This window comes from Artemia franciscana, unplaced genomic scaffold (assembly GCF_032884065.1).
Source record: "Artemia franciscana unplaced genomic scaffold, ASM3288406v1 PGA_scaffold_166, whole genome shotgun sequence".
In the NCBI taxonomy this organism is placed as follows: domain Eukaryota; kingdom Metazoa; phylum Arthropoda; class Branchiopoda; order Anostraca; family Artemiidae; genus Artemia; species Artemia franciscana.
In genome coordinates this window covers 159,017-171,081 of record NW_027062637.1, presented here as the reverse complement: position 1 = coordinate 171,081, position 12,065 = coordinate 159,017, and the positions used below count along the sequence as shown (strand labels likewise).

At 34.4% G+C, this 12,065-nt stretch overlaps 1 protein-coding gene across 2 annotated transcripts in view; it reads left to right on the top strand.

Moving 5' to 3' along the window:
- Positions 1 to 12,065, top strand: part of LOC136041344 (eukaryotic translation initiation factor 4 gamma 2-like) — a 61,165-nt gene that overhangs the window by 7,812 nt on the left and 41,288 nt on the right. For both annotated transcript variants that reach the window (XM_065725975.1, XM_065725976.1), the window contains exons 5-7: positions 1,159 to 1,316; positions 7,328 to 7,430; positions 8,539 to 8,715. In XM_065725975.1, the coding sequence (XP_065582047.1) occupies positions 1,159 to 1,316; positions 7,328 to 7,430; positions 8,539 to 8,715 (438 nt within the window). The remainder of the gene's footprint in view (positions 1 to 1,158; positions 1,317 to 7,327; positions 7,431 to 8,538; positions 8,716 to 12,065) is intronic.

Here is a 12,065-nt window from a genome sequence, read left to right as displayed (position 1 = left end):
CTATTGTTTGGTAAATGACGACTTATACTTATTGACGACATGACTGCCTGTCCATGGATTATTCTTTATGGTTGATTGTGTGTGGCTATGCTGTTTGACCTATGTGATTGTATGGATGAGTAGGGTTAAGGCCTCATTCAAGTGCTAGTCTATATTAATCACTAATTTAGGAAAACAGTCTTCCTTTTCTCCTTCTCTCTTTTTTTTTTTTTTTTTTTTTTTTTTTTTTTTTTTTTTTTTTTTTGTGTGTTTGTGCTGTAGCATTCATTGGTGATTTCTCTTTTCATGATATATATATATATATATATATATATATATATATATATATATATATATATATATATATATATATATATATATATATTATGTTCTTTATTATTTTATTACATTTACTGGCTCCACTCATGTAACAACAAAAGAAACTTCAATAGCTAAGCTATTGAAAGTAGAAAACATGAAATATTTTCAGAACAGTTTGGAATAATGAGAATGACGATAAGCTATACAAGTTTGCGAACTTTCCAGGAATTTTTCTTCTCCGTTTCACAGTCCCCGTATGGAAAAAAAATTGAGATTTTGATGGCTGTCTTGCGAGCTTTAGGCTGTTGAGGCTGCTGATCATGATTAAATATGGCTCTTTGACAACAATCTGATTGCTTGATTTTAGAGTAAGTTGTCTAAATAACGCCAGTTGTACAATACATTTCTTGAGGAACAAAATGGTGATCAATAGAGAAGTAACCATATGCTCTTTAGATTTAAAGGTTTTACGAATAGGTTACTTAATAAATGTTTAAATTGCGATATTTTAAACTGAAAAAAAATTACATAAATATAAACATTCAAATAAATATTAAAGATAAAAATAAGTGTGATAATTCAATTGATAACATTGTATCATGGCCTTGTTCTTCAGAAAATGAATTGGTTTCTGTTCTTTGAGTTTTTATACATCTGTTTTTGAGCTCTTTTTTTGTCTACTTTTATACTTTGATTTTGTGTTTTTGTTTTTTGCTATGCAAATTGGTAATTCCTTTAGCGTAATCTTGTCATCGTTCTGTGCCTACTTGTCATCCACATTCGTGTATATTTTATGAAACATCGTCATTGCAATAAAAAATTTTGACCATGAGTTTATCATCAATTTTTTTCTTCCAGATATTCGATAAAGCTCTCGATGAACCTAAATATAGTTCTATGTATGCACGACTATGCAAGAAATTACAGGAACGAGCGCCAAACTTTGAAACACCCAATTCGCCTAGCACTTTTTGTAAACTCTTGTTAAATTGCTGTCGTGCTGAATTCGAAAACAGGTCAGTATATTTTATACTCTATGTTTCTCGAGCAGGGTGTGCTTATCTGGGTTTTCCAAGGTCTTCAAATATATTATTTTTAGTAATATGTTGTTTATTCTTCATATTTATAACTATGAAAAAAACAGTGTTGTCTTTTTTTACATTCTTGTTTGATCTGATTTTCGAGCTAGGCTATTTTTATCCGATTTTCAACTTAGGATTTTATGAATAAAAAAAAAAAAAAACTCAGCAAAGCTGAAGCTCAAACCAACCCAAATGAAAGATGGGGGAGGGAGGGGCCTTGTACATAATAATTCTTGTGTCGTACTGTAAATAATAAGAATATCATATTGCTAAAAAGAAGAGAAAAAAAACTAGAAACTCTAAAAAAAGCAGAAATCTAGTTTAAAAATCTAGAAGGCCGGGGGTCCTAGTTTTGAACAATGGTCCTTTTTTAGGATCAGTCTCTCTTTTGAGAATTTAACTAGTAACTAATTATTGACTTAAATTAATTATTGACTGAAAGCTAACTGAGCTGTGTTGCTTAAGAAGTTTGGACTTTGCTTTCTTAATTAAATAAAAAAAAACAATTTTTTTTAACTGAAAGTAAGGAGCGACATTAAAACTTAAAACGCACAGAAATTACTTCGTATATGAAAGAGGCTGCTTCCTCATCAGCGCCCCGTTCTTTACGCTAAAGTTTGACTCTTTCTCTCAATTCTTCTTTTTAAAACAGTAAAAAACTTTAGCGTAAAGAGCGGGGCGTTGATGAGGAAGCAGCCTCTTTCATATACGAAGTAATTTCTGTTCGTTTTAAGTTTTAATGTCGTTCCTTACTTTCAGTTAAAAAACTTGTTTTTTTTATTTAATTTCTGAACGTTTTTGAATCAATGCATGTTTTGATTTTGGCTCTCCGCAGAGGAATAATCAAAACGAAATTTGCATATTTTTTTTTTTTTTGGCTAAATGGCTTTCTCATAATTTTGATCGAATGATTTTGAGAAAAAAAGAGCGGGGGACGAAGCCTAGTTGCCCTCCGATTTTTTGGCTAATTAAAAAGGCAACTAGAACTTTTTAATTTTTTACGAATCTTTTTATTGGTAAAAGATTTACGTAACTTATAAATTAGCTTACGTAAAGAACTTCTGTATTTTCATGTTTTTATTACATATATGAGGGGATTCGCCCCATCGTCAGTACCTCGCTCTTTACACTAATGCTTAAATTTTATCCCAATTCAATAAGAATGACCCCTGAATCACAAAAGCCGTAGAATAAATAGTTGAAAATACTAAAAATACTTTAGCGTAAAGAGCGAGGTATTAGAAGGAGGTGAGCCCCTCATATGGGTAATAATTCCTGTTTGTTTTAAGTTTTATTGCTTTTCCTTACTTCCAGCTGAAAAAGCTTTTTTACATTTATTTTTTAATTGTTTTTTTTTAAATAATGCTAGTAAATCCTGCTCTCCCTTCATGGAAATTTTCTTCTCCCATGACAAATTCTCGATGGAAAGTTCCCCCAGCATATCCCCCTCTTCTAAACCCTTCCCCCCAACCAAAAAAATCCTCCTGAAAACGCCTGTATACTTCCTAATAACCATTAGTATATGTAAGGACAGGTCAAAGTTTGTAACTTGTTGCCCCTCCCACGGGGACTGTGGGGGAGTAAGTCGTCCCCAAAGACATAGTTATAAGGTTTTTCGACTACGCTGAATAAAATGGCTATCTCAGAATTTTGATCCGTTGACTTTGGGAAAATAATTAGCGTGGGAGGGGGCCTAGGTGCCCTCCATTTTTTTGGTCACTTAAAAAGGGCACTAGAACTTTTCATTTCCGTTAGAATGAGCCCTCTTGCAACATTCTAGGACAACTGGGTCGATACGATCACCCCTGGGAAAAAAAAACAAATAAACACGCATCTGTGATCTGCCTTCTGGCAAAAAATGCAAAATTCCACATTTTTGTAGATAGGAGCTCGAAACTTCTACAGTAGGGTTCTCTGATACACTGAATCTGATGGTGTGATTTTCTTAAGATCCTATGACTTTTAGGGGGTGTTTCCCCCTATTTTCTAAAATAAGGCAAATTTGTCTCAGGCTCGTAACTTTTGATGGGTAAGACTAAACTTGATGAAACTTATATATTTAAAACCAGCATTAAAATGCGATTCTTTTGATGTAGCTATTGGTATCAAAATTGCATTTTTTAGAGTTTTGGTTACTATTGAGCCGGGTCGCTCCTTACTACAGTTATAAAAAAGGCTCGCTGAACATCAGTTGCATTTTGCATTGGAGAGAAAATTTCCTCTTAGACACCTCCATTTTGTCCAAAACACCTAATTTACATAAACACCTCATTACATCATTACATTGGTTTTTAACAACTGCACTAAAATCATTCTGATGGTTATTTTCAAACAAATTGATAAATTTGTGCCACTATTATCAACCTAAAAAAAAGTATTAAAATCCTAATACCACTGCAGAAAAAGTATGAACCCTGAAAGGGTTTTTTTTTCTGAGTAGTTTCTTTAAAACATTTTTGTTTTTGGACTTTTTTGATTTTGCGTTTTGCCTTTGTTATCAAGCATAAGTAGAAAATGCTGAACATTGGTTTTGATCCTGTTTTGGTAAAAACTCTATAGTGCAATCAACCACAAATAATTTATATGGTTCTATCCTTGTGCATAAGAAGGCTGATGAATTGTAGGTGAAAAAACCTCGTAAATATTTCAGATTGGTTCCATGATCATTCATTTAATACTAGATGGATTTTAAACGTCGGTGTGTCAACCGTAGTTATGATTCGAAGAAAAGGGTAAAAGAATGAGAATTTTATGTGAACGGTAGGGGGTTGGAACTTAAAAATTTTTTGGCGTGCTGACCAATGGTCTGCGTAGCGCAGGTCATAGGGAGTTGCAGATTATAAACGATTTCCTGTATTCAGGGTGTAAGGTTCCATCAAATGGTAGTTGGAGTAGTAATGTTGATCTTATGGTGGTTCAAAGACTTTGGACGATATGGAGTGTATCAGAATTAGTCTTAGAAAATTTATGGCTAAATGAGAATTTTGAGGACAAAGTTATGGTCGTGGCATTCAGGGGGTTGGAAATGGTTCTAAGTTGGAGAAAACTGTGAGCTAAAGAGAACACGTTAGTCTATAAGCTAGATGTGTACTTCTCTGAGGATGACCCGCCAATATATTTTGGGTTGATTGGTGTAAAAGCAAATAGGCTAGTTAGTAAGTTTAAGTATTGGCGGAATTTATTATATCTGTGAAAATAGATTATTTATGGAACCGACCAAGAAGATTTAAGAGTTACAAGAAAAGATTTCTGGACTACATAGGTGAAACGGATTACAGAAAGTTGTAGAGAAGCTTGGCTTTAGCATAGCAGGAAAAGCTCAAAACTAGAAAGGGCATGGTAAGTAAACAATTTAAAGAATATTTTAGTGAACCAAGAACTACTAAATTGGCAGAGTGATGCATCAGAGTCCCCTTCTCTCTTTCCCTCTCTCCTTCTTTCTCTCTTTTTCTCTCTCTCTCTCTCTCTTTCTCGCTCTCTGCATTCTAAGACTAAGGAAGTGTGGGGCAAAATTGTTACCCCTTGGAAGGTGCAGAAAATATTAAGGATGGGGTGGTTGAAGGCATATCTTTATTTTCCCCCAATGTATGTAGGAGGTAATAATGATTTACTAAAGTTGTCTTGGTTTTCTAAGCAGTTGGAAGGATTGAGGGAGGGAATTTTTTTAATATGATTTAAAAATGGGGAAAGACGGGAAATTAAATTAACATGTAGTTTTTGGGGATACTTAATTTGGCTGGAATGGGTATCACATACAGGTATCATTTCCCGTGGGATATTTTTTTCCCATAAGGACTATTTTTTTTTAAATCGGTTCTTTTTTATTAAGTTCATTATGACTTCAAGAGTTTATAAATATCCTACCGCATTTACCCTTGATTCTGTAGGCTTTAATTAAATTAGTTCACTTAATCAAGGCAATTGTAAAATTGTTCTTATCCTATATATTTATTTAAGATTTGGTATTAAAAAATGAATAATAAACCTAAACGAACTGTAAGTAAGTGACCCGGCTCAATAGTAACCAAAACTATAAAAAACGGAATTTTGATACCAATAGATACATCGAAGGAATTGACTTATTATGCTGATTCCGAATATATAAGTTTCATTAAGTTTAGTCTCACCAATCAAAAGCTACGATCCTGAAACAAATTTCTGATTTTCGAAAAAGGGGGAAAGGCCCCCTAAGAGTCATTGGATTTTAATGAAAATTACACCACCATATTCAGTGTATCAAAGAACCCTAGTATAGAGGTTTCAAGCTCCTATTTGCAAAAACATGGAATTTTGTAATATTTACCAGACGAAAGATCACGGATGTGTGTTTATTTTTTTACTTATTTATTTTTCATTTTATTTTTTCCAGGGGTAATCATATTGACCCAGTTGGCCTAGAACGTCGCGAGAGGGCTCATTCTAACGGAAACGAAAAGTTATAAAAGTCCCACGCCACTTTTTGCCCCAAAATTGTCCAAACAAAATTTTGAGATAGCTATTGTTCAGCATAGTTGAAAGGCCTAATAACTGTGTCTTCAGAGATAACATGATCCCCCACAGCCTCGGGGGAATGATCTTTAAGTTAAATAGTTTGCCCAATGCTTACGCATAGTATTGTTATTGGAAAGTATGCATACATTTTTTCGGGTGGAGAAGGGAGGACGAATTTTCTGCTGGAGGGATTTTGCACGGGGAAAATTTTTCACGGAGAGGGAAGTTTCCTGGGGGTGAGCTTTACAGGTGAAATTTGCCAGAATTCCTATACGAAGTCTCTTTATAGGTCTTGCTTTCTCTTTACCGATTCGATTTTACGCGTGGAGATGTTAAGGGTAATTATCCGGGATAAATTTTCACCAGGATTGAATTGTCCAGAGGGTATTTCCGTGGGGACGGGGATTTTTCCGTGGAGGTGTATGATGTTTAGGACACTTATTGGGCAGCTGTATCCTTGAAAATGTCAACTCAGCTACATCAAGCAAATATAATAGCTAGTGTTTCCACACTACTTTGCCATAATATGTTAGATAGTGGTGGGATTTGATAGAATAAAAGGTGTCCCCGTTCTGATTATTGTTGCTTCTCAGTGATTTCGCAGAAATTTGAAAATTAGTTTATCGAAAAAAGTATTCGTGCATATCAAAAGAAGTAATCATCTGAGGTAATTCTGCAACAGTGTCGTCACCTTAAAATGGGTACGGGGAAAATGTGGAAGCTATAAGTTTCCAGACAATAAAATTATTTTTAAGTTTTTTCGCCTTCAATTTTTATTGCATTTTTTTCCTTGATATCTGTTTTGTGCAGTGAAACACTGGCAAGCTTAGATTTTAAGCCGTCCATAGCCTTTTCAACTACAATTAATTATGGCTTGACGTTTCGTTTGAAGTGACTCGAAGAGGATTGCTTCAGTTGATTCACATAATTTATCCAAATTATATTCAACGATGCTAAGTTAAAAATGATGGTTCTATTGCTTTTTGTTTCTCCAATTTTTTGTATTCATACTCATTGGGATGCTGACCCACTTAGTCCAACTTATAAGGCTAAGTTTTATGAAACAACTTTTCAGTTGACACTAGAATCAATGAAGACTTGACTCTTCAATGTTCACTGCCCAGAGTCATTCAATGAATGGCTATGCTGATGTTACTACTGATACTACTTTTTATAAATCCATATCCTAGGGATTACTTGAGACAGGCAGGATGGAGCCCATAAACTGTCGGTGAAGACGCAATATCTATGTTCGAGGATATGGGCTTAAGTCCATTTGGCTGTTGTCATTTTTTGTATAGTAAAATGATGACGCTATTTCTAGAGCTCTAATTTTGATTGTTTTAAAATTTGTTGTACACTTTTTCTTCTTTCTTGTCAAAAATGTTGACAATCTTACTTAGTTGGCTGATCTGTTGTTTTTAGTTGTTCTAACCTTATATTTTCTTTTATAGAACTAAAGCAAGTGATTACTACGAAAAACAAAATGGCGTTCTCACAGCAGATGAAGAGGAGGAAAGAGCAGTTGCTAAAAGAAAAATGCTTGGAAATATTAAGGTAGCCTATTTAATTAGCTACTAACGTTATCGTTATCTTTGTGGCAATTTTCATCGTTTCAGACACGCTGACATTCAAATTGATGTTCTGGGCTAAAAAAAAAATTAAAAATCTTATAAATTAGAATGAAACCTAGTCTTCTCTTTTTACACTTTCATTTCTCTAAATTTGCGACTAATGCAAATAGCTCTACAGCTAGTTTTGGCGAAATGTTATCGCATGTAACAACAATTCTTTTGCTCCGTGTGTTCCAAATATAGCAGTACGTGTAAAACTGAGTTCCCACAATGAAAGTCATAAAACGTGACTAACTAATTCACACCCAATTGAATCCGGGTGTATTGTTTCTAGTAACTTCACCGTAACGCGTTTGATAGTGGTATTAATCCTTTTATAAACCTATGTCCACATAATTCTTGTCCGTAGTCTTCCCGCCTTGGTTCTATTTTTATCTAGTCATCATTGAATCTGACTGTAATGACGCACAATGCCGGATTTCTGTAAATATAGTTTCGTAGTCAAAATTCTGTGTGCCTGGACACAATTTTTCTTTCCGAGATCTGGCGATAAAATGATTTCTTGCCCTTTGGTTATAAATTAGTAAAGTCAAATAATAAAAGTCAGTAGTTGGAAATAGAGCTTTGGTGACAGCAAGGAGCAACATACATTTAATTTTTTTTGTTTTATCTACTCTTTTGATTGTGAATATTATCCCAACTTTGTACTTTCCTTCTAAGGCATCTATGGAACCTTTTAATTTTGACAAAAAAAAAAAAATCTGTAAACACAATTAAAAGTCGGAGTTCCTAATGTGTTCGATTTGCTAAAACGTATTTCAGTTCGAAAAATCATTGTAAAAAGAACTTTAGTTTAGAACTGAGTGAATATTAAGCGTTAATTCTAGCCGCTTAAATATGCTTTAAAAGCTACTCAAATATTAGTAGAGCTCGATTCTGTATAAAGAAATATAAAATGGTGTGTAGTTGATTATTTTTCTTTCATGTTAAGCAATTATTGCATATCTTACTTCTTCAGGCTGGACACCAATAAATCCTAACGCTTTATGTAATAAATACTATTTATGATATTCCTCTGTAATTGTTTACAGTTCATGGGGGAGCTTGGGAAGCTCGAGATGTTGCAAAGTTGTATTCTTCATAAATGCATCCAACAGCTTTTGGAAAAACGGAGTCGCGGAGGACTCCGTGAGATGGCGGAAAATTTGGAGTGTCTTACACAGATCATAATGACCTGTGGACGTATCCTGGACACGGATAAGGCCAAAGTAAGTGTCTTATGTTTTTATTAAGCATATGGTTTGATATTACTCAATTTCTTTATTGGTATGATAGTTTTTTCTGACTTGTTGGGAGCCACGAGATTGATCTATTTAAAATCACTGCAGTAATTAAATCATTGAGAAAGGAACAAAAATGACAGACAACTCGACTTGACGTGTCTGTGGTAACGAACTCCCGAACAACTCGTAGTAACTTCTGGTCTCTCATTTTGCTCATAGTCATGAACAAAAATTCATTTTTTTTTTTTTGTTGAGTTTCATAAATGATTCACAATTCAAAACAAAAAGGTTCACAAAGTTCATATTTCTCTTTGCCAACGACTAAAAACGTCTGCAGTTATCAGCTTTTCTATTTACATTAGGAGTGAAGCAGATTTGTAATTCCTTAACTAAAAAAGTGACAATTTGGGAGTGTCGTAAGTTTTCAAAGCTACCATTCACTCTATGTTTTACCGTAGTTAAGACTGGGAGTTTTTGGGTTTAGTTCCTTACTATTATAATAGTCTCTTAGTAATCTTTCTTAATATAGCTTACTTGAAATAGCTGAGGACGTTTAATGTATTTTTCTAATGGCTGAACTTCTAGGTAGAACTTCGAAGAGCCGACTACAATTAACTTAAGTGTTGGCTTTTTCGTTTTAAATGGATGTATGCTAATGCTTTCCCTTTTATTAGAAAAGGTTAGGTATTGCGATTGCTCCGTAAGAGTGAATGATCGGCAAGTACAAATTAATAGTGTATGATCTAAAAAAAAAAAACGACTATTAAGCGCTTAGTCAATGATTAGCGCGCTAGCATTAGCTTTCTGCAAACAATGAAGATTTGTGCAAAGATTTGCAACAAGAGCTTTCATCGTATTATAGGGTCCAAAGCGACAGTCCAACAAAAAGTTTCATTAACAAGGAGAGATCAATCCCACTGGGCTGCTACTACTCCAAAAATTTATGTTTATTTGTATAAAAGAACGAATTCTAGGACATTGAGTTCTAAGTGGACGAGTTTCGACTAGGACCTGACCCAGAAGGAGGACCTCCTCGGGGCTATGAATAATGTCATCTTGATGAATGCTGTGTCCTACTATGACATAGTAGACGTTGTCCAAGCCCTTTTTGATGGTGGAGACTAAAGTAGGCTACTCTACTTCATTGTAGAGGCACAGTTGCCATATTCCAAGACCTTCTGCGTGGCATCGGATCTTCGATTTCGGTGTTGCTTTAGGATGAGATTAAAATGTGAAAGTTGCAGAGGAGTTGAATATCATGATAACATAGTAGTTGGAAACCAACGAAAGTATGTGTCTGAAAAGCAGCTACTGTATGTTTCCTGTTTTTGCCTGAGATGAGTACAAGGGACTAGTATTAACGCAGTAAATTCTTGTATAAGCACCTTCACTGTGAATTCTAAAGCCGCCGTGACGAAAGGAACTTGCTGCAGTTGGAATAGAGTTTGCCTTAGAACAGAGCTTCATTAAAAATCGATATTTTGTTCAATACTCTTTTTAGTCTGAAAAAGCGACTAGAGATAGGTGAAACGCCCCCTAATCTTGAAAAATAGTGGAAGCTGCTCCCTGCAAGTCACATGGGGACGCTGACATAGAACGTGACTTCATCCGGGTCAGGGTAGATTATGACCAATAGGCATCGTCAATGAGGTTGACCATGCTCAATGCTAGACTATTAGTCTGGAGGCTCGAAAGAAGTTATAAATCAAACTTGAGTTAGTTCCAATTGCCAAAGAGTTATTGTCTTTGGGAGGGAATGCGTGCCAGAGCCATATTGCACCCCGGTGCTGAGTGCACTAGACAGGTTGAAGAGGAGTCCAAAAGGATAGAAAAATAGCAGAAAGCTATTTGTAATAAAACGACCATTGGAGTGGGATGCTTGCAAGAGTGGCTCTTCAGGAAGCTAAAGAGGCTATTAGTTCCAACAGCTTTATAAAAGTATGGTCACGTTCAAAGTACGATTGAGACTTGGGTTGATAAAAACTGTATGAAGGAAATAAGGCTGCAAGAGGGGTCGATTATATTTTGACCAGAGTCGTCAACAATTGCATTTTGTCTCTAGTTTTCTCTTATTTTGCCAAAAGATATAAATAGAATAGAAGAGTCATTGTTATTCTCTATATTTTTTAAACGAAAATTAAAGCCTTTAAATGAGGTTATAAATATCAATAGAGTAAGATAAAGAGCAAGTGTATCAATGATGAAATCACAAACTTCCACTTCTTGTTTATCAATGGCTTCTAAACTGCTCCCATTATAATTTAGGATTAGAAGTAATCTATAAAAGATTCATGTATTTACACTGAAAAATTCATAAACTTCACATTTGTTTGGTTGAGCGGGAGGCCTTCAATGGTAACTCAACTACAAAATGATTCTATTCTTCTTTCCTTAAACTGTGTTTCGTTGTGCCCTAAACGAAAGAGTGCATCTCGCTCAACGTTGAAAATCCGTTTCAAAGTGAGAAAGGTCTTTAAATGGGTTCATTATTCATCGATCGAATATACAGATACCTGCTTTTTGATTCTAACGTGAAAAGTAAATGCTATAACTTTATATGCTACATACCACAAGAAAGCCATATTAGTCAGTTACACAAAACAGCTATTTTGTTATTTCTTCCCTTTTAAATCATCGAAGAAAAATATTCCCGTGATAAGTATACAGATCGTGATTTTGGTCTCCAGTATACTTTTGGGATTCCACTTTTTCGTTTTGATCATGGCAATGTCCATAATTGTGTACAATGATAATCTAGATATGTCGAAACCATTTGATTTTGTTATTGAAAAAAAAAAAAAAACATACAGTAAAATTTACGCAGTGATTGCGGGATAATTTTGGCTGCAAAAAGTTTGAAAGCTAAAAAATCTGAATAGATGCAACGTTCCTTCCAGCGTCTAAAGAGGGTACACATGCGCAGGGTAAGCTGGACTCTTGAAAAAAAAAGACAGGGCCTGTTAGAGTGTCTAAAAAGCTACACTCGTTGGGTATTTTCCATTTTTTTTTTTTTTTTAGTCCAAATCGATAAAAACGCGAGGTTTTAGCCGTTTGCGTTTAGGGTAGGGTTTGCACAGAGGGATATCCAAGTTCAAAAATTTCTTCAGACAAAAGACAGGTTTTTTTTTTTTTTTTTTTTTTTTTTTTTTTTTTTTTTTTTTTTTTATCAAAACGTTTTATCAAATTGCGATACTGATAGAAAATATGTACTTTTAATTAAATTTGGGCTTGTCACTCAAAAGAATTTATTTGGAGAATGTGTTGAGCTTTTAAAAAGAGATTTTATGATGCAAATTGTTTCTAATTGATAACTCCTAAATAAAAATTATGTATTG